General features: G+C 51.3%; 1 protein-coding gene across 1 annotated transcript; it reads left to right on the forward strand.

Moving 5' to 3' along the window:
* The first annotated feature begins 4,739 nt into the window (after positions 1 to 4,739).
* On the forward strand, positions 4,740 to 27,484 carry KRT80 (keratin 80). The gene is made up of 9 exons (XM_065419573.1): positions 4,740 to 5,066; positions 10,722 to 10,936; positions 16,287 to 16,347; positions 18,152 to 18,247; positions 24,376 to 24,540; positions 24,808 to 24,933; positions 26,075 to 26,295; positions 27,108 to 27,163; positions 27,252 to 27,484. Exons 1-9 carry the CDS (start codon positions 4,740 to 4,742, stop codon positions 27,482 to 27,484), a joined length of 1,500 nt encoding a protein of 499 aa, XP_065275645.1.

Consider the following 27,484-nt stretch of genomic DNA (forward strand, 5'->3'; position numbering starts at 1 on the left):
TCTGACATACTTGGAAAGGTGGGGTTGAAAGAAGTAGCCCAACCAGGCTTCCCCCAGGCAGCCTGGCCCTCTGCTCCCCTCACAGGAGCGGCACAGCGTCTATTAATGAAGATGAGCCTCTTAGCTTAGAGTACATTTCCGCTGGAATAAAAGACCCGTGACCTGGCGGCGGCTGGCCCAGGTCAGCTGACTCGGGCTCAGGTAGTGGGGCTAAAAATTGCTGTGTAGACATTTGGGCTCAGGCTGGTGCCTGCTTCTGGGGCCTTCCCCTGACCCAGCCGCCCCCTCGCAGAGTCCCAGGGCCCAGGCTCCAGGCCGAGCCCAAAGGCCTACACAGCAATTAAACAGCCCCATAGCCCAAGCCCCACGAGCTGGAGTCAGCTGACATGGGCCAGCCCTATGTAGGGGGAGAGGGATAGCTCAGCGGTTTGAGCATTGGCCTGCTAAACTCAAAGTTGTGAGTTCAATCCTTGAGGGGGGCCATTTAGGGGTCTGGGGCAAAAATCTGTCTGGGGATTGGTCCTGCTTTGAGCAGGGGGTTGGACTAGATGACCTCCTGAAGTCCCTTCCACCCCTGATATTCTATGATTCTATGACATGTCCTGAGGGAGAGAATTAGCCTCCAAAGACACCAATTTTTGCTTGGACCTCTGTCCTTATTATGGTGGCTTCTGCCATCTCCGGGAGGGAGAGCTAAGCGCTTATACAGCCCGAGTCAGGGCTTAACCCACAGGGACAATTAGAGCTTTACATGAAACCTCGGGGGGTCTGAGAGGGACCGAGGGACCCGCCGCCGAATTGCCGCCGAAGAGCCCGACGTGCCGCCCCTTCCCCTTGGAATTTTCAATTGCTCCAAATACCTGGCCAAGGCTGGTATTTTCAATTGCTCCAAATACCTCCATCGGGAAGGGAAGGAACACCCTGAGACGGAACTGCTGCCTCTCCCACAGGGCGGGGGAGAGACACACACACACACACACACACACACACACGCAGCAGGATTCATGCTGGTGCCACTCAGGGTACCCGCCCTCCATCCCTGCAGTAAGATCACACAGAGATGCCAATTCCTGCTGCTGGATTGGTAGGTGCGGAGTGGCTGCGGGCTTCCAAACGGCAGTGCCATGTCAATGCCAGGTCAGACTGGCTGGAGCAGGGCCATGGCTGGATGCTCCCTGTAGCAGCCTTGCAAACAGCAGCGCCAGAGAGGACACCAGCCATGTGAGCTCCCTTACAGCAGTGCCTTCTCTTAAAGGGCCAGACCGGGCCCCATCTTACACAGCCGTGTAGGGCGGAGTGAAGGGAGTAAGAAGTCTGTACCTTGCAGAGGCTGCTCGGAACAGCACTGCCTGCACAGGCTGGAGAGAAGAGGCCGTTATCAAATTGCATCTCCCCCCGCCCGCACCCCCTGCTTGCCCCAGATGAAGCTGGGAGGAGGTGGGGGAATGGATAGAGCCCACAGGTGCTGCAGGGGGAAACGGGGCAGCAGAGAATTCTGCACTCCTTAAAGGGCTATACCTCTCTCTGCCCGGCGCAACCAGAGAGCTCTGGGGATGTGTCTACACTGCAGCCAGGAGTGAGCCTTCCGGCCCGAGCAGACACAGCCACCTTAGCGGGGCTCAAGCTAGTGGGCTAAAAATAGCACGGGTACGGCAGCTCGAGATGGAGCGCAGGGTCTGAAGCCCGCCTGCCCCCTTTGGCTCGAGAGCCCCAGCCGCAGTGTCCACACGTGCTGTTTTTAGCACACGCAGCTCGAGCAATCTAATGCAAATCCGTTCACCCCCCCAATCAGCGCCTCCAGCTCCCTCCCCGCACCTCCCGATCAGCTGTTTTGTGGCGTGCAGGAGGCTCTAGGAGGGAGGGAGGAGGAGCGAGGGCACGGCAGGCTCAGAGGAGGGGGTGGGAAGGGGTGGAGTGGGGGCAGGGCCTGTGGCAGAGCCAGGGGCTGAGCAGTGAGCCCCCCCACCCCCGGCACATTGGAAAGTTGGTGCCTGTAGCTCCAGCCCCAGCGTCGGTGCCTATACAAGTCTAGAGCAAATCTTGTAAAAAAAAAAAAAAACAACAACCTCCAGTCTTGATTTAAAAATTGTCAGTTATGGAGAATCCAACACAACATCTTGGCAAAATGTTCCAATAGTTAAATCCCTCCACTGATATTGACGCTCTCCCTATAATCAAACCACAAATGAGCAGCCCACAATGCAGGCTGCATAATCTTGCCTCGTCTTTCAAGAGCCATTAGTTTCTCCATTTCCTATGTCCGGATTTTGCTTTGAACCTTACTGTTATTTTTTACTTATTTGTATTTCGGTATCACCTAAAAGCCCCCGTGTGAAATTGTTGACCCATTGTGCGAGGCGCTGTAAAAACGCTTGCAATGGTTGAAAATTGTTCAAAGGAACGTTTGTCCCCTCTTTGAAAATGCCGTTTCGTCCAAAGCGAAACTGAAAATCGAAACTGGCCACAGAACTGTGGCGATTTCGATAAAAGTTTGTTTAAAAAAAAAGTCCGACGTCTCGGAATGGAACCTTTTGATTTTTCCTTTCAAAAGTTATTTTATTTGGTATTGCATTATAAATTATAATATACATTTTTTTAAAAATTGGAATGAAACATTCAGCTTGACCAAAAATGGAACATTTTCAAAAATGTTGTTGAGTCGGAAATTTGGAACGTTTTTGGTTTTGTCCCAGTTTGGAATGAAAACAAATTTCAAAATGTCAACATTTCCCGCAGAATGGAAATTGTGAGTTTCAACCAACTCTAACAACCTCAAAGCAAGGGATAATCTCGTCCCTGAAAAGTTTATCATCTAAATAGGCAAAGGGTGGGAGAAAGGCTGTATCATTTTATCCCCAGTTTTCAGATGAGGAACCATAGATGGTAAAATGTTCAAAAATGACTAAAAGTGACTTAGGAGCTCATGTTTCATTGAAAGACAACTGGATTTAGGCTCTTGGGGGGCCAGATTTTAAAAGATTTTTGGGCACCTACCGATGCAGGGACATGCCTAGTGGGGTTTTCAAAAGCACCTAGGTGACTAACTCCTATTGGGTGCTTAGGTGCTTTCAAAAATCCCACTCGGCACCTCACTGCATATTCAGGTGCCTAAATACCTTTAATAATTTGGCAAAAAGGGCTCACGCCACTTTTGAAAATGGGACTGAGATTCCTAAGTCACTTAGGGTACGTCTACACTGCATCATAAGCCCACATCTGTGGGACCCGGGTTTGTGGACTCCGTATTTCCAAGCCCGCGCTTGAGCGTTCACACTGCGTTGTTAACCTGGACCCCGGTCTCACAGCTGGGCTACTATGTCCACAATGTGCTACACAGACGTTCTATTTGTCTGCGGCTTGAGCTGCCTCCACACTGCAAAATGACAGGGCTTGGACCCACGTCACAGCAGGACTTGGGTTCTGACGCATCCCCCTCACAAGGTCCTAAGACCTAGATCCTGAGTGTTTGCTGATCCGAGTCACAGTGACGGAAACAGGGCTTGGGCTCAAACGTGAGTGAGAGCGGGGGCATAGTGTGCAGGGCCGGTGCAAGGAAGTTTCGCGCCCTAGGCGAAACTTCCACTTTGCGCCCCCCCCCCCAGCCCTGCGGCAGCTCCCCGCCCCCCCTGCCCTGCGGCAGCTCCCCCCACGGCAGCTTCTCCCCCTGCCCTGAGGCGCCCTCCCCGCGGCAGCTTCCCCCCGCCGGGGAGCCGTGCGGCAGCTCCCCACCCCAGCTCACCTCTGCTCCGCCTCCTCCCCGAGCACGCCGCCCCCGCTCTAATTCTCCTCCCCTCCAGGGCTTGCGGCGCCAAACAGCTGATTGGCGCCGCAAGCCTAGGAGGCGGGAGAAGTGGAGCGGCCGCTGCGCTGGGAGAGGGAGTCTGAGCCGCACGTGTCAGCGCGCCGCCGGCAGCCCAGCCCAGGAACGCTGTAAAAAAAAATTGGGGGCACCGCTTTTTGGCGCCCCCAAATCTTGGCGCCCTAGGCAACCGCCTAGTTTGTCTTAATGGTAGCACCGCCCCTGGTAGTGTGCAGACGTATCCTTAGGTGATTCTGAAAATTTTATTCATACCCAAGGTCACAGAGGGGCTACAATTGTCTCTGATGACTAGTACTTTTGCATGCCTTAAATGTTAGGTGCCTGACTTAAGACATCTTAAAAGGGCCTCATTTTTAGAAAGTGCTGAGCGCCTGCCCTCTGAAAACCAGACCTTTGTCGGTACCTCCCGCCAGCCACCCAAAATTGCTGGTCTCCTCGGAAAGCCCGGGGTAGAGTCAGGAATTAAACCACCATCTCATGAATCATTGCCCATTACCTTAATGACATACCTATCCACTTTGTATGAGGGAGGCAGATCCTTGCGCCACTGGTTCGTTTCTTCACCATTTAAGGATGAGGAAGCCGGCTGCTCGGGGCACGTGGGTGCGAGTGATTTAATTTCCCTGTGAGTGTCAGGGCATATGTGCTCGCTCACCAATCAAACAAGCTCCACATGAAAGGCGGGAACGTAAACAAACAAAACAAAAAAAGCCAACAGGTTGATCTGGATTACCTCAACGGTCACGCCCTTCTCATTTTATGAACAGAGCAGAGCAGGTGTTTGTAATGCATTAGCTAACCCCAGCTCAGTGGAGGCAGGAATTAAACAGACCATATTCTCCAAGGTGCCACTTCTCTTTCCCGGCAGCAGCTTAGTTCATACACCTTCCCCTACCTCCCCGCCAGCGGCCGATCCAGGATGACCAGCCGCTCCAACGAATTCAGAAGCTTCAACAGCAGCTCGCTCTCGTCTTGGCAGGCGTCATGGAATCAGAACAGGGGGAGCTCGGTGGTGACGTCCTCTGAATATGACGGCTGCAGCAGCCCTGGTGGTCCAGCCAGCAGAAGCTTCAGCACCTCGAGTCTTGGTGGATACACGTCTTCCTCTTGCCCGTCCGTCTTCAGCAACGAGAAGCTCTTGACGCCGATGCGCCTAGACATCGACCCCACGTTCCAGGAGAGGAGGAAGCAGGAGAAAGACGAGATGAAAATCCTCAACGACCAATTCGCATCCTTAATTGGGAAGGTAAGAGGAGTGCCAGGTTCGAGTGACCACAGAGGCCAGCGGGGGATGGGCTATGAGGTGCCTATGGCAAGAGAGATTTGGCTCTCAATGTTAGCTAATTTCCCAGTTGCGGGGATAGTTCTTTCCTCCCGTGCTGTCTATTTTACCAAAAGTTTGCATGATTATTAGCTAGTACCCCGGTCCACTGCTTCAAAGACCCTGTCCATCCCCATCGGCTAGTAATCTCCCTGGGAAAAGGGAAACTCAGCCACTGATGGAAGTAGCTATGGGGTAAGCAGCAAAGACAGGGGCTGTGAGGACAAAAGATGGAGCCGGAGGAGTTTCATACCTGTAGCTGGGCAGAGAACCAGCACAGCAGCTGCAATCAGTAAAATAGCCTACAGTTCCTGCTCGTTTTGTTTTCTAATGCCTGAAACGAGAGAAAACTAACCAGCCAATACTGTGGTGGGTGACCGGGGGACAAGGAAGGGTCACTGGATCAGCTAAGCAAGCTCCCCTGCAGAGAGTCTTTCATCTGCTCAGGTCCAGGGGAAGGTAGAAGATTTTCTCAAAGCAAAACAATTCGCCTACTTGAGGCAGGTTCCTGCAAAGCTCTTATACTCTGTAAACAGATGGTAATCTCCCAAAAGGGTTGCTTCACTGAAGTCTATCATGTAGGCAGCTAATTCCAAGCTACTGCATTAAAAAAACAAACAAACCCAGTGCTCATGTGGGTATGAACTAGTACTGTGGGGCTCTGTTTTCAACAGCATCTGCCTAAACTGCGTCTGCACAACCCGTGTTTCCGTGTACCATTGGGCATCCAGGCCGGCACGGCTGCCCGCTGGAGTGTGCAAATGTGACGATCTGTGCATTGTACTTTTTCAGGTGCCAGCCCTGAGAATGAAATCTGGTACATAGGAAATTCAGCCCTGGGCAGAGAGTCCACCACAAGACCCCGGCGCCACTTAAACCCTCAAAACTGGCCTTAAGTGGCGCCTACGAATCCCGCTGGTGAGCGTGTATTACAGGGCCTCTTCTGTGTCTGACCCACATGAGAGTCTGGTACAACCCTAGCTAGGGTGCATTGGCTCTTTAGCTCAAGGGCTTCTAGCTCTGGAGATCTCTGGTATGTCAGCCAAGATGGCGGCCATCTCCCACTGGCCTTCTACACAGGGGTGAATTTCAACCCATTGGCAGAGAAATGTAACATACAGTTGCGAATGTGCCTCTGGAATTCACATGACCTCAGTCAAATGCCACACGGGCCATAGAACCCCAGGGGAGTCACTATGGCCATAGCTGGGAGGTAGCGGGTTGACCATTCCCAGTCAGGAGGCCACGCACCTTTGGGATCTGCCATGCGGCTGAGGATGAGTCCTGGTCAAGCTGCTACTGACTCTGGGTTTCCTTTGGATGTGGCTCACATGTGTTTGGACAGGAGGCAAATAATGGCTGGCTAGTGGGTTCTCGGTTCTGACCCCTTTCTGCAGCCTAACGAATACAGGAACACAGGACATTGGACTGGAAGGGGCCTCCTGGGTCATCGAGACCATCCCTTCTATCCCAGGCAACCCCGGCATCTCATCCTGTTCATACTTAGCAAACCAGAAACAAGAGACCTCCAGGGATAAGGTGCATGGCAGGTTCTCCCACTCTATGCTCAGTGATGGTCATCTAAGGCCCATAGATCAAATCTTGGGTCCCCCTGTGAATAGCCCCAGGAACTTTGGAAGGAGGGGAGTGGCATGGTCTCCCCTCAATCCAGACTTAGGGACCAGAACGCCCAGGCTGCAAGGTCTCAGCTATCCCTGCAGCCTATGAGCAAGAGTAGCAGCAGCCACCAGCTATGCCCCTTTCACGCTGGTGTTTGGGGTCCCTATGTTGTGCAGGGACCCGGTAGCCACTTCCCCAGCCCACCAGCCACCCCACTGTCCATGACTCCTCCTCACTGAGCTCTGCCACAGAGCTCTTGTTCGGTGGCCCTTTCCAGGTGGGCTCTCCGTGCCCCGCTGCCTTGTACATCCGAAACGGGGCCTTTCCTAGTGTGTCCCGGAGGATCTTTCACGCAGGCATGGGGTGGACTTGGCTCAGTGTTTGTGCCGGCTGCTTCCAGCGGTGCCTCTGTAGGCTTCAAATTGGATAGACGTTTCTCAGCACCCCCTGTGCGGAGCCCAGCGGAGAGAGGCAGCGAGGTATAATGGGTAGAACACTGGGTCGGGTTCAAGGAGCCCCAGGTTCTATTTCTGTCTCTGCCTGCTGCGTGCTCTTGGACAAATCACTTCCCATCTGTACGCCTGCTTCCACTCCCACTTCTTCTCTGTTTAGATGTAAGCTCATCAGGGTAGATGTTGCTTCTTATTTTATTATTTGTATTATGGTAGCACCTTTGGGCCTTAGTCATGGAGCAGGACCCCATTGTGCTAGGTAGTGACTCCTGTTACGCTAGGTGCTGTACCTTATTGGTTAGGTGTGATATGGTAGCGGCTCCCATCGCTCTAGGCGCTCTAAAAACACAGGACAAAAAGACAGTCCCTGACCTAAGCCGCTTACAATCTAAGCATATGACAAGAGACAACAGGTGGATGCAGACAGGGCCGGGGTGGGGCACTAGGAAACAGCTAATATTGGTCAGCCTCAGAGGCAGTGACCTCAGCAAAGCAATGGCCTAACCATTGTCCAGCCTTCTTTGTAGGCCGAATGGCAAAGGAGAGTTTTAAGGGGGGGTTTGAAGGTGGGTAATGAGGTGGCTTTGGAGACGATCACAGGGAGTCCCTCCAAAGCATGGAGGGGCAGCATGGGAGAAAGCAGGATGGTTCTCCCTGTGTGAACACCGCTTCGCACAACGGGATCCTGATCTCCGCTGCAGCCTCGAGACACCGCTGTAATGTAAAGAAGAAGACAGATCAGGAGGGTCGTTCCGTGGCTGCTGACAGCTGAACCAGGGACAAACTAAGCAGATAAACCACCCTCTGTTAGAAGATCTTGTCCCAATGGCCAGCGCATTTTTCTACCCCTGGGCAAAGGAAGTTAAATCAGTCCTCAGCTGCTGAACCTATTGGATGGGCAGGAGCTGGCAGCTTTGCACAGATGATGCTGTTACTATCCTTCAGAGAGGACGCATGGGTGAGCCATCCCCTCAGCTGACTTAACGGCCGCTTCACAGCATTGGCGGCAATTGGCAGCTCTCACCCGCCGAATTAAGTACGATTAAAGCAATTTGTTTCGTTAATGGAAGCGCTTTGAGGCTGAAAAGTGCCGCGTCGTCGCTGAGCCGTACGGCCATCACCGCGAGTATGGGAGTGTGCCAAGTTAGAATGGAGGCTGGACGACCAAAAAACGTGCACTCACACACACCGAGATGCACGCCCGCTGACAGGACACAGGGTCTGTCATTCTTGCGGTAACCGTATGTAGCTCCGTAGCTGTGCACGGCCCTTTGCAGTGCAAACGTCGGAACCTGATTCACACGACATTACTCCAGTTTTGCCCCGGTGTCAGCCTATTATTATTTATTGAGTGTATGGCTGTAGTCCCGAGTAACTCTAGTCACAGCCCAGTACAGCTCTAGTTGTACAAACACAGATCAAAAAGACAGTCCCTTCCCCAAGGGGCTAATCATCTAAGTAACCCTTCCGATTTCAGTGGAGTGACACCGGCATACACTGCAAGGATGCAGCAGCGAATCAGGCCCATATTTATGTTTTAGGACCAACCGTTATTACTGGTACTTGCAGGGAAGCGAATATCACGCTAGGCCAACTGGGATGAAGAATTGTCTTATCATAGTGTTATAATTTGTAGTATAGTAGCAAGATGGGGGCCCCTGTTGCGCCGGGCACTGCACGGACACATAGTAAGAGACAGTTCGGTCCCTAAAGAGCTTACAGTCTTAAGGGGCAGAGGCTGGGGGAAGGTGACTAGGACATGAGCCTGATGCTCAGGAGATACAAGTTCATTGCCCTGCTCTACCTCGGATTTCCTCTGTGACCTTGGGCAAGACACTTCTCACTGTGCCTCACTCCCCTGACTGTAAAATGGGTACAACAGCAGCGTCCTACCTCACAGGGGTGTCGTGAGGATAAATGCATCAAAGATTGTGGCGTGCTCAGATACTACAGTACTGATGGCCAAATAAGTACTTTAAATAGAGGGGAAACTGAGGCACAGAGGGGGGAGTCACTGGCAGAGTTCAGGTCTTCTGCAGCCCAGCGTGGTGTGCTACTCGCTGGACCATGTTCCCTCATCAAACCAATACACAGCTGCATGAAGCCTGACGGACATAGTCCATACAGAAATCAAAGCGCTACCAGCATACGTAACAGCGATGCTGCCAGACAGACTGCAGCTGAAATGAGAGGGGCAGATGGATGCCCTAGCAGATGAAAAGGCAAGTTGTTACTTTTAAAGAAAGATTGCAAAGATGGACAGAGAACAGAAAGAATCAGGCAATCAAACAGGGATGGCACCTATAAATGGGTGGATGGATAGATTCAACGCATGGGCTGATGAAGAGTTTATCTCTGTTGGCTCACAGGAATGTTATCCAGACTTCAGATTCATATCGAGAAGAAGGGGTGTTTACACAGAGGAGATAGTGCCTTGTATTGTTTATGCCCCAGGTGACATATGATGGTGCAGGAAAGAGTCCAATACAGATTAGTTTTATTCTATCCATGAGACCTTGTCTTGGGATCCTTCTACCAGCCTCTTCTCTTCACTCCTACCCATTTCCAGGAGTTGGTTTTGCTATTTGAACCCTGATCTGCCACGTTCTCTAGATGGTGCTCTCAGCAGCCATCCACAGCTGTTCCCCTCTATCCTGGGCCTCTCTTTGCATGTCCTCTATGTTGTTCAGTCCCATACGTTTTCCCTCTTTAATGTTCGATGGAGGTATTCTATTGGTTGGCCCTTTTTGTGCATTCCTTCAGCTGTCAAATGGCGTGGTAGAAGCTCTGGCTTCATTCTTTATGCATGTCCTAGATATTTCCCGCCTCTTTTGTATAAAGCTTTGGCACTTAGGGGTCGTCGAACTCTCTGACAAATCTCAGCATTCATTATAAAGTCATTCCATTTAATACCTAGTATTTTTCTAAGGCTTTTGTTCTTGACAGCATTGAGATGATTGTCTGTCCCCTTGGTAGATCTCCAGCTTTTCACATCCGTATGTGAAGACGGAAATAAACTTGAGTTGAAGCTTTATAGTTTGGTCTTTAACTTGTCAGTTTTTGATGACATGTCCAATAGGATGTGCTAATCAGCTGACTTGAGTGATGATCTGTCGGGCTGATTTGACTTGTCGGGAAACCACCGAGTACGTAAAGCAAAGCCTCCATATGTGAATGTAATGCCCAGTTGTGTCCCTCAAGCTGTAACGGTTTAATATATGGCAATATACCTATCTCATAAAACTGGAAGGGGACCTTGAAAGGTCATCAAGTCCAGTCCCCTGCCTTCACTAGCACGACCAATTTTTTTGCCCCAGATAGCTAAATGGCCCCCTCAAGAATTGAACTCATAACCCTGGGTTTAGCAGGCCAATGCTCAAACCACTGAGCTATTCCTCCCCATGTATTGCTAGAGGTCCCAATCTCAATGTCTAGTGTGTTGGCTGAAGGGGTTCACATCAGCCTTCCACCATCAACCTTACTAATGTCTCTGGATTCCGTTCTACAGGTTCAATGCCTGGAGCAGCAGAACAAGATTCTCACGATCAGGTGGAGCTTCCTGAAAGATCAGGACAATTCCCGTTCCGAGTCAGACATCAAACTCCTCTACGAACAGTACATGAGCAAACTGAAGCAAGAGATGAGGGCTGTCGGCCACGAGCGAGAACAGCTGGAGTCTGAGTTGACTGAGGTGTTGAAGTCCATGGATAACATCCGAAGCAGGTGCCGTTCGTCCTAGTTTGTTGGGGGGTCTTTGGATATATAGGGATTAATTTGAAGCCTATTGTTAGGTACCAGTTCAACAGTATGGACTGTGGATAATAAGAGATTTCTTCTCCTAGTGTCCATACTCAAAAACCTCAAGGGTCTGATTTTGGAGAGATGAGCTTTCAACAAGAACTGCAGGATCTGAAAATAAGGCTCACACTTTTTTCCTGCTTAATGAACTTAGACAAGTAGACAAATAGAAATCCATAGAGGGAAACAGAGAGAGAGAGAGAGAGATTCAGAAAGGAATGCCTCACTCATTTCAAGGGAGTGCTCTCTGAGCCCCTATGAAATGGGTCCCTTCCGTCATGTTCTCCCAATCTGTGTACTTTAGAAAATGGGACTTTACCCCTGGGTTAACTGTTGTATTGTCCAGTTATTATGGTTTTACAACTATTAATGAGCCTGATTCTTCTTTCACTTACACGAATTTTACACCAGTGTAACTGCATGAACTACAGCTGAGTTACTTCTGATTTACACTGGTGTAAACTGAAGCAGAATCAGGTATAATATTCATTATGAGTCTGATTCTTATACCCTTTACACCACTTTGGCAGTTGAGGTAGTGTTGCCTAGTGGTTACAGTATTGGACTGGGACTCAGCAGACCTAGGGTCTGTTCTCGGCTCTGCCACTGGCCTACTTGATTACCTTGACCAAGTCACTTCACCGCCTCGTGCCTCAGTTTCCCCATCTGTACAATGGGGATAACAATGCTGTTTGTTTGTAAAACATTTTGAGATCTACTGAAAAGTGCTATAGACGAGCACAGATATAAAAAATAGTATTATTTAAATGGTTGTAATTATTTAATCTAATTTACATGCAATTTAAGCCCACACTGTCAGAGTGATGCAAAGGAGCCTTAGTTTTAGTTAGAGTCATGCCCCTCTGAATTCAGCCCCTTTGTTGATTGACAAATCATCCCCAACCCTTATGGGTTTTGAACATATTGGTTATTTGTACCTTTTCAGCCAACACTGTGAACAAACCATTTTCACACAATGGACTCACTGTTCACCTGGCTTAATTCGATCTGTTCCCCCATTGGGATGGTTCATGGAACTCGTGAATAATTAACAGTGAATGTGCTTTGCAAAGCAAATCTTCAGACCAAGCAAACCACTGGAGTAAAAATTCGTGGCATTTTGGGGCATTCGTGAAAAGTTTCTCGAATGCACGGTAATCGTGCAAATACTTGTGCTTAACTATTTGACCCAACAAATCATAGTGAAGCCAGCTCCCTGCTTTTATTCCAGGCGTGTTCCTCAGCTGATGAAAATAAATGTAGCTCCTGAATGATTCACACCAGCTGAGGATCTGGCCTCAAAGGCTGGACTTTTCCTTTACTCTTCAACCAGCACTTGATTTCGCACAGGAGGCTTTTTTCTCAAGCATTTAGAAAATGTCATTCTTTACCTCATATTTTCCCCGACTGCTATAATAATATTTACCTTTTACCATCCAGAGATCTCAGGGCACCTTTACAAAGATGGGTAAATATCCTGATCCCCATTTTACAGATGGAGAAACTGAGACACAGAGGGGTACCACTAGACAGCAGCAGAGCAGGGATTAGAACGTAGGTTTCCTGATGCTGGAGCTGTTCGAAAAACAGAATTTCTGTCCCCTGGGAAATTCTGATGTTTTGACATTTTGCATCGGTCCTGCATTGTCCATGAAAATGTTGAAACTTTTCATGGACCAAAAATGTCCCAAAATTTTCAATTTAGAAATACTGTAACATTTCATGACAGAGACATAGGGAGAGAGGGGTGCATCCTGGGAGATGTAGTCTGGCCAGGTAGCAGGTCCCATAAGGGAGAGTAGAGGCAAGAAGGATTCATAACTACGACTCCCATCTGGCACCATGGTGCTGAGGCGGACTCAGAGATCAATGTCAAGTCAACCAAAAAACGAAATGTTTTGTTTTGCTTTTCCCAACAGAAAACTCCATCAAAACCAATTTTTCCCTGTGGAGAATTTGCTGATTGGAAAATGCTTGATTTGAAATTAGTCAAGCAGCCCCTAGCTAACTCGAAGTCCACTGACTCAGAAGGAGGACCTTGTACAGTGCGTTTTTGCTACCGAGCACCCTGCTGTGTTGCTACTCAATAGCCAGACCAATTATCCTTAAAGCTACACACCACCACGCACGTCCTCAGGTTCATCCTGAAGGAGAAAGCGAGCTGTGATCTGTTTGTGCTCGGAAAGGGTCGCTTTACCCCTGCACGAGTCACCTCCCCGCTCCCAGGCCCTCCTCTCTGCCCCCCTTCTCCAGCCGAAAGCTGGATAAGCCGTGGGGGCGGGGGTGAGCATGGGCTGCCACCCGGTCAGGATTGTAGTTTGTGCAGTAGGTGACATGATGTCAGTGCCCTGCAATGCGTGAAGCGTTTTCGGCAGGGGTTGGGGTGCGGATGGAGCGGGAGAGAAGCAGGCTCTAATTAACAACACATGTGCACTGGCACGGAGTCAGACATTCCAGTTAAAGAGCAGAAAAACCAGAAGAACCAACCACTTCTCCCATTCGCCTCCCGACCAGGGCTTATGAAACAGTTAAATACCAGGGCGAGGCAGAAACAATGGCATCACCTGTCATTGTTGTTGGGTTTTTTTTCCTTTTCCCTGTTCTCCTCCCTTATGCCCTTCCCCTAGACCAGGGGTGGCCAACCTGAGCCTGAGAAGGAGCCAGAATTTATCAATGGACATTGCCAAAGAGCCACAGTAATACGTCAGCAGCCCCTCATCAGCTCCACCCCCGGCCCCAGCGCCTTCTGCCCACTGGCCGCCCTGCCGATCAGCGCCTCCCCCTCCTCCCCGCACCTCCCAATCAGCTGTTTCGTGGGGCGCAGGAGGCTCTGGGGGGGAGGAGCAAGGGCACGGCAGGCTCAGGGGAGGGCATGGGAAGGGGTGGAGTGGGGACAGGGCCTGTGGCAGAGCCAGGGGTTGAGCAGTGAGCACCCCCCGGCACAGTGGAAAGTTGGCACCTGTAGCTCCAGCCCCGGAGTCGGTGCCTAAACAAGGAGCCGCATATTAAACTTCTGAAGAGCCGCATGTGGCTCCGGAGCCCCAGGTTGGCCACCCCTAGACCCAGGGGTCTAGCACTTAGCTTGTAAGCTCTCCGGGGCAGGGACCGTCTTCCCGGGCAGTAACTGGCGCTCTTACCGCAATGCAAATGATTATTATGAATGATCAATTATTAAGAAGAGCCACAATAACTGGGGGCTGAGTTCGGGTTCTCTATTACCATATAGATTTGTCTTCTTTGCAAGGGTGACGCTCGCTTGGGCTCCAGCACGGTTTCAGTTAGATGTAATTGAGGCTACATTTATAAGCAGCTCATAAAGAGTTAGCGGAGGCTATAAGCATGTCACAAGCGAGAGTGGCACGTGCCACACGCTCCCCATAAAGCACATCACTAGAGGTGTGGTAGCCTGCTTATGAGCCAGGGTTATGAGCGACCGATTGACCTGTTGGACTCCATAACAATTGATTAGCCATGTCTTAAAGCAGGTAGGAAGCCTTTATTAACCCTTTGCAAACTCTTTATGCAGGGACCCTCAATATAAAGGTGTAACGATGCTGCCTCTGGCAGGACACAACTGAGAGTATCAATTCAGGACAAATTGCTTAGAGCAGGGCAGTCACGGAACAAGGCTGGGGTCCTTTACTCTTAAGGCTCACCAAACCAGCCAAACAGAGAGGACTTCGGTCTCACCCCACTGGCTAACCATAAGTCACACAAGCAATTCCCTCAGACACTCCAGTATCACCACCAGCGCCACTCATTTTGGGGAGGAATGGTTATGAAAACCAATACCCCAGTAAAAGAAAAAAGGGTCTCCTGATCCCAAAAGACCAAGCCCCAGACCCAGGTCAATATACAAGTCATATCTTACCCACAAATCACACTGTTGCCAATCCTTTAGACTCTAAAATCTAAAGGTTTATTCATAAAAAGAAAGAAATAGAGATGAGAGCTAAAATTGGTTAAATGGAGTCAATTCCATACAGTAATGGCAAAGTTCTTGGTTCAGGCTTGTAGCAGTGATGGAATAAACTGCAGGGTCAAATCAAGTCTCTGGAACATCCCCAGCTGGGATGGGTCATTCAGTCCTTTGTTTAGAGCTTCAGTTTGTAGCAAAGTTCCTCCAGAGGTAAGAAGCAGGATTGAAGACAAAATGGAGATAATGCAACTGCCTTTTATAGTCCTTTTGCCATGCGACCTGTGCTTCCTTTGTTCCGAACACAAGCTACCCAGCACATGGCATGAAAAAACCTTAGAGTTCGGTCCATAGGCATGTCCCTGCATGTCTTGCTGAGTCACAAAGTGTATCTGCCTTCTCTCAGTGGGTCAGTTGTATAGCTGATGGTCCTTAATGGGCCATCAAGCAGGCTAGGCAGTGCTGATGCCACATTGTCTGGGGTGTCACCCAGAAGCACAGCACAAGTTTGAAATACAGGCAGTATAGAGCCAATAATTATCACTTTAAATACAACATGATACATACAGGAGTTAGCAACCTTTCAGAAGTGGTGTGCCGTGTCTTCATTTATTCACTCTAATTTAAGGTTTCGCGTGCCAGTAATACATGTTAAGGTTTTTAGAAGGTCTCTTTCTATAAGTCTATAATATATAACTAAACTATTGTTGTATGTAAAGTAAATAAGGTTTTTAAAATGTTTAAGAAGCTTCATTTTAAATTAAATTAAAATGCAGAGCTCCCTGGACCGGTGGCCAGGACCCGGGCAGTGTGAGTGCCATTCAAAATCAGCTCGCGTGCCGCCTTCGGCACGTGTGCCATAGGTTGTCTACCCCTGAGATAGCATAATCGTAACCAGCAAATCATAACCTTGGTTGCACCAATGATCTATACAGTCACTGTTCATATCAATAACGTCACAAAAGGGTGTCCATCATTTCCTTTAAATGGCCCTTTATCTTTGCCACTCTGATGGAAGTTGAAGGAAGGCTGCCACTGCTGGGCTGGGTTGGGTTGTTCCCTTTCGAGAGAGGCAAATGGGGAATTTGGTCCCCTGGATGCAGGGTGGGCCAACGAGGAGACCATTGGCCTAGGGTTCAGAAGACCTTGGTTCTATTTCTGGCTGGACCAGCCACTTCCCCTCCCACAGTTTGTCTGTTTCAATTATAAGCTGTCTGGGGATCACTGTGACTCTTATTGATGTACTGGTACAAGAGGTGTTAGGTGCTACTGTAATAAACAAAGCGACCCCAAGATCTCCAATACAGAATTGAGCTAAGCCCTGCCGGGTTTCACACCAACCTGCTTCTCTCTCCGTAGATACGAGGATGAAATACATAAACGGAGTGGCATGGAATTCACCTTCGTGGAGCTGAAAAGGGTAAGTGGCCATTCATCTTCACAGGGCTGTGTGCGCATCTACAGCAAAGAGGCACCTGCAGTGGAAGGAGTGTCTAGTGGTTAGGGCCCCAGCCTGGGCTCAGGAGACCTGGATTTGAGTCTCTGCTCTGCCACAGACTTGCTGCGTGGCCTTGAGCAAGTCACCTCGTTTTTCTGGCGCAGGACCTCAAAGATATTTAGGTGCTTAATGTCCACTGATATCAAAGGAAGTTAGATGCCCAGGTTTCTTTGAGGACCTGGGCCTCAGATCTCTGTGAAACGGGACTAGCAGCAGCATGGTGAGGCGCTCAGATACTACATTCACGGGGGCCAGGTAAGCACCAATAAGAGGGTTGGGTTGGCTCTGTGTTTGCATGAGAGACCTGCCCCTATAGGAAACCTAGAGCATGGCTACCCGGCACAAAGAAACCAGCAGCCGTGAGTTGCAGAGCTAAAATAGACATTCAAACCTCGGCTCTGAAACCCAGAAACCGGGGGAGGGACTCAAGACCCAGGCTCCAGCCCAAGCCTGAACATCTACATGGCCATTTTTAGCCCTGCAACCCGAGCCCCACAAGCCACAGCCAATTCACCTGGGCTCTTTTGCTGTGTAGCCATTTCCCTACAGCGCTAAAGGCAGGGGCTCAGTAGATGACAACCTGGGCCAGGAGGACCACAGACTGGTGGAGGTGATGTATTTTGAAATGAACCATAGACAAGTGAGGACCTGAGCACCTGTGGTTGCTAAAGACCGCATAGCATTTGGTGCAAAAGCATGGAGTATTAGCTGCTGTGTCTTGGCCAAATTCTATCAGGCAAGATTCCTGTGCCGTTTCAGTTGCATATACCATGGGGTCTCAGCCTGGGGTCATGATTCAGTAGGGTTGCAAGGATGGGTCGTAACCACCTTCCCTTCAGGGGCATCCTGAAACATTTCTCTACATGAGGTCACAGTATGGAAAGGTTGAAAACCAGTGGCAGAAGTGTAGTGCAGCCAGGCCCTGCTAAACAGCCCCCATGTTCTACCCCAGAGGTAGCTGCCCTTGTGACGAGTGAGCAGAAATCAATTGTTGTGTATATGGGTTTGGAATCTTTGGCAAGGAAAGGTAGGGTGTTATGAGCTGTGGAAAATGCTCACCATAAATGATTGTTATTGTTAATTATAAGTTGTTCCCAAGCGTGCTCATGGTCTGGTAAGGGCAGTTTGTGTGGCTTTTGTTTATTGCATCAGTGTTTTCAACAATCTCTGCTTTTCCTTATGATTAAAAGATGACTGTTTATGGGCCAGTCCTGCTTGTTTCCTTTCCTTTTATGGAATGGTTATTAGCCAGGATGGGCAGGGATGGTATCCTTAGTCTCTGTTTGCCAGAAGCTGGGAATGGGCGACAGGGGATGGATCACTTGATGATTACCTGTTCTGTTCATTCCCTCTGGGGCACCTGGCATTGGCCACTGTCGGAAGACAGGATACTGGACAGATGGACCTTTGGTCTGACCCAATATGGTCATTCTCATGTTCTATGCCCTACCTCCTTCCCTGCACTCAAGCACTAACAAAAAGAAATTTTATCTAGAGGTCTTCTTCTCAGATCACCCACCTTCAATGGGAGCAGCAAAGCAGGGTCCCACCAGCAACATCCACCATCCTGCAGAATGGATGGATAGTATCCCCAAAGGACACTGCTTCGTCCTAGGACTGGGTAATCAGTGCACAATGGAGAAGATCTCTCGCCCCAAGGCACAAGTCAGAGTCCAATGTACAGATCTTTTGTTACTAGTGCTGATATGTCTTCTTTGTCCCACAGGATTTAGACGCTGGTTCCATGCATAGAACCGAGCTAGAGGTAAAACTGCAGGGGCTTCAAGAGTTGATGGAGTTAAAGAAAGCCGTATACGAGCAGGTAAGAAGCAACTATAAGACCAGATGCCTAAATGTGTGCAACGAGGCTGGTGGAGCTGGGCAAAATTTTTCAGCCAAATACTTTCTTTTTGGTGAAAAATGCAATTTCGGCAGCACCAAAATGTCGGGTGAATTTATGTCCGTTGTGCTGAATTGTTTGTTTTGGGGGGAAATGCAATGGGCACAATCAGTGCCAACCCCACGCAGCTGTGAGATGTGTCAAGCCTGGAGAGGGGCGGGGAGTGGTACGCTGAAGGAGCAGGGCTGCATCTCAGAGCTCGCCAGCCCCTGGACTAAGAGCTTTCTGACTGTGAAGACCACTTGAGCGCCTTGGCCATCCAGGCCCTCTCAGAAAGGAGAGAGGTCAGTTCTGGTCTCTTGTTCCCCTGGCTTTCCAAAGACCCTGGAGTCTACCTTTGACCTTTTCTATATTTTACCCTCTCCCCAAGGGCGTGCCAGAGAAGTCTAACCTTCTACACCATCACAGGGCCAGGTTCTGATCTCAGTTAGGCTGTTGTAAACCCAAAGTAACTCCATTAGGTCTGATTTCTTCTCTCAGCAATGGTACATCAGTCTAACTTCACTGACGGTGACCCAGTTGGGCTCCGATTCAGCAAAGTCCCCGAAGCATGTGTGATGGGCCGTATGCATTTGCTGAGTGCTTCGTTGCACTGCAGAGCATGCTTAAGGTTAATCACACGCTTAGGCGCTTTGCTGCACTGGGGCATTGTTCCTGATTTCCACTGAGTAGGAGCAGGATTTGGCCCACTGATTTCCTTGGGGTCATTCCAGATTTACGCCATTCTCAATGAGATCAAAAATCTGGCCCACTGAATAGAACAAACTACCTCTGTGCGTACGTCTGCAATAAAAAAAACTCACGGCATCAAGTCTTAGAACCCGGGACAGCTGACTCGGGTTCCGGGGGCTACCGATTGCAGTGTAGATGTTTGGCCTGAGGCTGGAGCCGGGGGTCTGAGACCCTCTGCACTCCCAGGGTCTGAGAACCCGGGCTCCAGCCCAAGCCCGAAAGTCTACACTGCAATTCGATAGCCCCGCAGCCCAAGTCAGCTGCCCCGGGCCAGTCCCGGCCATGCCACAGGTCACTTAGCACCGTGTAGATGTAGCCTGTGTCATTTTCGTAACAGGATATTGTTAAGGGAAATAGCTTAGTGAGAGTCAAAGGAAGGGGATTAAGGCATATTAGGATCAAAAGAATTGCCTCTGCAGTTAAGCTAGCTAGGATGATTTTACAAGCCCAGCGCTGCAAGGCATGTACTTGTCTCCAGCTGGGATCGGGAGGGGATCCTCAACCAGCACCCTTATCCGCAGCTCCCCTGTGGTACTTTATAACACCACAGGTGCCTTCTAACCTTGTTCAACCTTCCTCCGAAGCACCCGCAATAGGCCGCTCTCCAAGGAATGGGCCCGGCCGTTCCATTTCAGAAGCGTGCTGAGAGAGAGTCTCCTTCAAACTCGCACCAGGAGTGTTGCCTAGGCACCAACTCTGTGGGTGCTCCGGGGCTGGAGCACCCACAGAAAAAAAATAGTGGGTGCCTGGTACCCACCAGCCACCCGCCGATCAGCTGCTCGGCAGTGGGTGGGAGGCGTTGGGGGGCAGGGGGCAGAGCAGGGGCAGGAAGAGGCGGAGCAAAGGCGGGGCGTGCTCGGGGAGGGGGTGGGGCAAGGCGGGAAGAGGAGGAGCAAGGGCGGGGCATGCTCGGGGAGGGGGTGGGGCAGGGCGGGAAGAGGAGGAGCAAGGGCAGGGCATGCTCGGGGAGGGGGTGGGGCAGTGCAGGAAGAGGAGGAGCAAAGGTGGGGCGTGCTCGGGGAGCGGGCAGGGCAGGGCGGGAAGAGGCGGGGCAAGGGTGGGGCCTTGGGGGGAAAAGATGGAGTGGGGGTGAGGCCTCGGGGTAGAGCGGGGGTGGAGCATCCACCCAGAAAGAAGAAAGTCGGTACCTTAACAACACAGCCTCCGCCTCAGTGAATTGACCTAGAGAATGCAGCTGATTCTCAGTTGCGTGGTGCTGATGTACCATTGTAACATGCAAGTGAAAAAGACTCTGCTTTTCAACAGTAAAGCACCAAGTGCTTTCCAAAGCAGGCCAGGATAATTCTCCCTGTTTTATAGGTGGGGGAACTGCAGCACACATCACCCAGCCGTGCATTGGGACTAAAACTCAGGTTTCTGGAGGGTTAGACCTGTGTCCTAGCCACTAGACCGTACTGCCTCCTGATTGACTGTATAAGCTGCCAGGCTGTCTCCCAGTGCTGGCTGCGCTGCTGGAAAAGGATGTCATAGAGACGGGAGGAAGCCGTCACTCTCCACCGCAGCTCCTACTGGCCTGGCTGTATGCGCCCCTCGCTACGTTCCCAGCCTCCTCTTGAATTCATTTCTGTTGGGAGTCACACTGTTGACTTTGGCAGCCCGTCGTGTTCTTTCATCCACCCTTTATGCAAAGAAATTATACCTGCCCCGGCCGTTCCGCAGACCGAGCCTGTTTTCAGGTTAAGCCACTTTTCTAGCAACCCTTGTGGAGCTATTTGACGTCAAGGATCTTGTTTCCTGGATCCCTCGCTTTGCCTCCTCTTTTCCAAAGCTACAGGGGCCGAGGGAACAAATCTTTCTTCTATGGCAAGAGCTGGGGGGAAGGTCTCTAAGGGTATGTCTACACAGCATTGTAAACTTGGGTCTGGAGGACCGCGTTGGTGTTCCCAAGCCCACGCTTGAGCGGCCACACTGAATTGGAAACCTGGGTTTACATTTGCCAGATCCGGCTCTCACAGTCATGTTAACGCATCCACACTACTCTGCGTAGACCTTCTGCCTTGAGTCTTCAGCTAGAGTTGTGGCCACACTGCAGAATGACAGGACTTGGGTTCTGACCTATCCCCCTAGCAGGGTCAGAGGACCTGGGTCATGAGTGCTTGCTGACTCAAGTCAGATTGATTTGTGTGTGGACAGGAGGAGGACTTGGGCTCAAACCTACAGGAGAACTTGGGCTTAGTGTGTGGTATAGACATACCCTAGCCATGTTATAAATCTGTTGTGCATAGTTTTTCCCTGGTACAATTCAAAATTGATAGTGAAAGGTCCCTTTAACAGCATTATAATGTCTTCTGGGACTTCCATCATAACTTACGGAGTTTTTCTGTTAGTCCTGCTGGTCTGGTAAATCTGGATTAGTGGTTAGAGCAATGGGGGGTCAGGACTTCTGGGTTCTGTCCCCACCTGTGGGAATATAGCCTAGAGCGAGTGGGACTTGGGAGTCAAGATTCCTGCGTTCTATTTCAGCCTCCGGGAGCGTACTCTGCTGGGAGAGAAAAACTTGGTTCTCTTCTCAATGAAAAACTTTCCTTTGGAATTGATTTGTCAAATAGTCAGGAAAATCCACCAAAAAAATTTGAACATGAAATAATCCCCCTTTTTGAACCACCCCTATTTCTCCCTGAGGTAACTGATACGCAACCTAGCCCCTAGTTTGAATTGGTTTCCTCTGTTATTCTGTAACGACAGCCACACTAGAAGAAAAGTTCTTGGGCACGATTCTGCTCTCACGTCTGTTTCACAGCCTTCTCTCTCCACTTACCTGATTCTGCTCACCCTTATAACGGCGGCAGTCACAAGTAGCACCGCTGAGTTACTCCTGATTTATACTGGTGTGAATGTGAACAGAATCAGGCCCTTTGTGCATGGAAACTGCTCCAGCATATGAATTCTCCCACATTAACCTTTCCTCTAACAACCCCTATACATTTACCTGGGGATCAAGCCTCAATGGGGAACAAATACACTTAAAATCCTGTTCATGGAAAGAGATTTGACACCGGTAACAGATGAATCATCCATCCAGTCCCAATCATTGTTCCCCCAATCAGGGAGAGGTAACGCAAACAAAGCCATAAGTGCCCTACCTTCTAGCAAAGCCTTCGGTACAAGGGCTACAAAAGTGTGGAATAAAAGCACGTTGACGGGGACAAAAGGCCGAAAATGCAGTGATTTAGTGTAAAGGGGTAAACGAGGAGTAACCCCACTGAAATCAGTTGTGTTATGCCATCATGAGAGGAAAATGAGACCTACAGTGAGAGGCAGAGTGAAAGTGGCTTATCGGGCATTCCACTAGCTTACGATCCCTTCAGGTTGGGTCTTGTCTGAGTACCAACGGCACAGGAGTGTGGTTTCCTAACATAGATTAGGGTGTCTTTTTTGATTTGCTGAACCATGTCTGCATCCGTTGTCACTTCCCCCGAGTCATCAAGAACAAACACCCCAGAGTCAGGAGTTGCAACACGTGGATATGGGCTGATATGTGCATACCACAACTGCCCAGTGTTGGATGGAGTCCCACCTTCTCATATAGTCCCCATTTACCCTTTGGGTGGCGGTGGTGGGCGATGGCTCAATATTGAGTGGTGGACAATGGAGAGCTCCCTTTAGTTCGGCTGTATTCCCAGAGAAAAACTTCCTAGTCCTGTGTCCGGCTGCTAGACACTGTAATCCTGAGACGGTAGCAACCCCATGCCACCGACAGTTTCCTCATGGAGGGCATCTATAACCAAGGACACATGGCCACCTTAGCTTTGCAACGTGTGCAAGCGCCACACTGCCCTCTACTGGATGGCAGGCATGTGTCATAGGCTGTATATTGTCAGGAGCTAATGGCGATTCTTCTTAAGTGCTATGGGGCCTTTGCTGCAGCATGTGGACCCCCGTTCTATCTATAGCATTGGTATGGAGTCCCAGGGGGGCATGTTGTACAGTCCAGAGTCAGCCCTGAAGTCTGTGGGCAGCCACAGTATGTCACCAGGTATCTGGCACAAACTAGCTAGCTAAGAACATAAGAATGGCCACACTGGGTCAAACCAATGGTCCATCTAGCCCAATATCCTGTTGTAAGAGATCGCAGACTCACCGGCACGGTGCCTCCTACTGTCTCGCCGGCCACAGGCCCCGTGTCCCTCCCAGACCCCGGTGCCCTCTTATCTTGGGGTGTTGCCCCACAGCAGCGCCCCCACACTCTGGGTCCCCCTCCCAGGGGAACCTCCACCTCCTATGCCCACCTTGCCTCAGTGGCTACTGCCAGTCGTCATCTAGCCCCCTTTTTCTGGGGCAAACGACAGTCTGTCATGGCCACTCATCACAGCACCTCTGCAGCCCCAGTACCTCCTTAGGCCTTTACCAAGGCCTCAGCCTGGGGAGTTGCCAGGCTGGAGCTCCCCGGCTCCTTGTGCCCTTCCCCAGCACTGCTCCACTCCAGGTACCCTTGTGCTCGAGGCAGCTAGGTCCTTCTCGCTCCCAAGCTAGAGAGAGATTGACTGCCTTCTGGCTCTGCAACACTTTTATAGGGCCCAGCCTGGCCCTGATTGGCTGCCTCCCCGCCTCTTCTTATTGGCTCTCAGCCCCAGCCCTCTCCAAGGGCTGGCTTTTAACCCTTTCAGGGCTGGAGCCGGGTGACCGCCCCGCTACACCGGTCTTCCGACAGTGGCCAGTACCAGATGTTTCAGAGGGAATGAACAGAACAGGGCAATTATCGAGTGATCCATCCCCTGTCATCCAGTCCCATCTTCTGGCCATCAGAGGCTTAGAGAGCATGGGGTTGCGTCCCTGACCATCCTGGCTAATAGCCATCGACGGATCTATCCTCCATGAGCTTATCTAATGTTTTTATATACTTGTGGCCTTCACAGCATCCCCTGGCAATGAGTTCCACAGCTCTCCCATTAATTCACACCCCCATGGCTCCTACCCCACTTGCCCACTGCAGATGAGCACAGCGGCTGGGTATTGACATGACCACAAACACTTGCTAAATCAACCAACACCCACTAGTGCTCTCATGCAACACGAGCACATCGTTTTGCCCAGGGTCTGGGAGAATTAGAAATCCCAGCCATGGCCAAACCCAGAGCCACTACTCTGAGCCCCAGCCCAAACCTTGGGGAGGGTTGGTTGAATTAAGCAGGACACCAGAGCCAAACCACTCCATGGTGGGGTTTGCAAACCTGCGCCTTGACTTCCCACCTCCCACCTGCGTATGGGACAGATTGGGCTGGCCCCGCACAACTGACTGTAACCTTGCGGCATACGAGTCCGCTCAGTTCTCCTCTCCTCTCCTCCCCGCCATCCAGGAGCTTCAGGAGCTGCTGGCAGAAATCAAGGACATCTCCGTCGTCATGGGGATCGATAACAGATGCAACCTTGACCTGAGCCGCATCGTGGAGGAAGTGAGGGCGCAGTATGAAGCCCTCGCTTTCAGGAGCTGGGAGGAGGCAGAAGCCCTTACCTGGAGCAAGGTACACGGCTCTCTCTCGTGGGAGACATGCCGCAAAGCCATTGGTGTGGGGGAGCAGGAGAGAGCCTGCCTAGAAACCATGGGGATTGGTGAGCGATAGATAGACAGAGAGGTGGTGGAGAAAGAAGAGGGGCAAGGGGAAGTGAGAGAGACAAGAGAGCTAGACAGTGTCTGTCCCCGGCACCCGCGAGGGACCAGCTCCCTGCAGAATCCCAGGCGCGGCTGCAAGGCGGGGAAGGGGTGACGCCGTGTCAACTCTTCCCTGCAGCTGAACGAAGGAGCCACCCACTCCGCCACGTACAGGGACCAGCTCTTCAGCGGCCGGCGGGAGATCGCGGAGCTGACCATACGCATTCAGAAGCTGAGGACCTGCATCGTGTCCCTGAAGAGCCAGGTGAGGCCTGGGCCTCGGGAGAGGGGAAGCCTCGGGCATTGGAAACACAAGAGAAACGGCAGCCGCCCCCAGGTCGGAGCCAGGTGCCCGCGCACACCCGTCACTCCCCCCCTTGGGATGAGTCTGGCGGGGGAATCTGTTGTTATTCTGTGTTACCCCGGCGCTTACAGGCCTCAAATGAGATCAGGGCCTCGTTGCGCCGGGTGCTGCACAGACACACAGTGGGAAACAGTCCCTGCCCCAAAGAGCCCACGGTCTAAATAGCCTAAGGGTGGGAGGGGAAACTAAGGCAGAGAGAGGGGGGGGGCTGTGATTTGCCAGTGATTTGTTGTGGAGGGCAGAATGGAGGTGGAGGTGGGAGAGGGCTTTGGGGGGGCGGTGTCATGGGGTGGGGCTGGGATAGGGCTATGGAGGGAGGGAGGTGGGGATGTCATGGGGTGGGAGTGGGGTATGGAGGGTGGGGGTGGGGGATGTCATGGAGTGGGGGTGGGATAGGGCTATGGAGGGAGGGGGGTGGGGATGTCATGGAGTGGGGGTGGGGGTGGGAGAGGGCTATGGAGGGAGGGGGTGGGGGATGTCACGGTGTGGGGGTGGGGGTGGGATAGGGCTATGGAGGGAGGGGTGGGGGATGTCATGGAGTGGGGGATTATGGAGGGAGAGTGGGGGGAGGGGTGCCATGGGGGTTGGGTTGGGGAAGAGTGGGGCTGGGGAGAAGGTTATGGGGGAAGTTGGGGTGGAGGTGGCAGCAGGTGTGATATGAGGGGAGGTCGGGGGAGAACGGTGGCGGGGGGAGAGGGGAAGATCTATTATGGGTGGAGGGAGGTTTATGGAGGCAAAAAGTACTTGGAGAAAATAGCTGCTGGCCCGTCCTGCTGTTTCTAAAATGTGGGACGTCTCCCAAAAGTAGAAACTTGAGCATTTCAGACCCCCCCCAATTCCCCATAGACCCACTGCAGCAGCAGCAGCAACCCCCAGACCTCTTCATTGATGCGCCAGGCAGAAAAGCACCCTAAGAAAGGCTGTGCAGGAAATCAGGGGTGTGCGCCTGGACCCCTAGTCCCGGGGGTGGGGGGGAGCTGCCCATCTGCCTCAGCACCCGCTGCTCACCTAACGGCGCTTCCCTTCCCCTTTGCTGCCCCAGTGCCTGCGTTTGGAAGAGGACATCAAAGAGGCCGGGGGAAACGGCCAGCTCGCCCTCCGGGATGCTAAAGCCAAGCTGGCCGAGCTAGAGGAAGCCCTGCACAAAGGCAAGGCGGACATGGCTGGCTTGGTGAAGGAGTATCACGAGCTGATGAACATCAAGCTGGCCCTGGATGTGGAGATCCTCACCTACAGGAAGCTGGTGGAAGGCGAGGAGAGCAGGTGGGTCAGACGGACGCGTGCAGGGGAAAAGACGTGCTTGAGCCTCCTGGGAGAAAACCAGGCACCCAGCGCATGAGTCTGGCTCTTTAAAGGCCGGATCCAATGTCCTTTCAAGTCGATGGAGAAGCAGATCCCGAGCCTCATCCTTGTCACAGGAGAAATTGTGCAGTGGTGGATTGCATTAATTAATTAGGCTACTCCGCCAAAGCTTTAAAACTCTGTGGGAACTTGTTATATAAAATACGGTAGTTAATTCACTTGAAGATGTACCAATGAGAACACAGAGACACAAACGGACAGAGCCCTCACCTCCAATCACCGTACAGCGCGGGTTCAGTTGCCCAGCAACTGTCCAGTCTAACTGAGCTCAGAATTTAGTCAGTGGGGTTTTTTCGGATGTGAACATTGCACTATAACTATATCTGTACCTAACAGTGAAATATGGATGGATGGCTAAAGACAGATAGTGTTATGGGGTACGCGGGCAGCTGGTAGCTCTGGAAGGGGATTTGAGGGGAGCTGGTAGATCTGGAAGGGGGTTCGAGGGGAGCTGGTAGATCTGGAAGGGGGTATGCAATACTCTCTTGTGTAGAGAGTCAAATTCTGTCTCCATCTCCACCCATGTAACCCCATTCAAGTGGGGACAGTACGCAGGATCAGGTCCTACATCCATTTCCACCTATCTAACCTCCCTGAGGTCATTCGGGTCACGGTGCCTGGGTATCACATTGTTTGGAGGGGAGCATTTTGCACAAGGGTCTGAAACCCGTCTGTGTTCCATAGCCTCTTAACGCCTGTCTTTACCTTCCCAGCATGGAGTCCCCGACGTGCCCTATCGTCAGCAGCATCCACTCCAGCCCTAGGCATTGTAAGCATCTATTACTATAGCTTGATGCAAGTGGCAGCTGTAGGAAAAATAAACACCAAGCCACTACTCTCCTCTCCTTTCCCTGCAGTTTCATCCATCTCCAGCTTCTCGGGGTCTTCCCAGCTGGCTTCTCGAGCGAGGGGCAATTCTACTGATGGAATGACCCGAAATGGAGCGGTGGCAGAGGCCGTCCTCGCCAGGAGCCAGAGCGGCGGCTCAGCAAGTCGGGATGCAGACGAACGGCCCAGTGGGGCACGTCCGAAGCATCGCTTGCTGTCCGACGAAGAACACTGCCGTGAGGAGTCGATCCCTGCGGAATAG

Source organism: Emys orbicularis, chromosome 19 (genome assembly GCF_028017835.1).
Source record: "Emys orbicularis isolate rEmyOrb1 chromosome 19, rEmyOrb1.hap1, whole genome shotgun sequence".
NCBI classification, from domain to species: Eukaryota; Metazoa; Chordata; order Testudines; family Emydidae; genus Emys; species Emys orbicularis.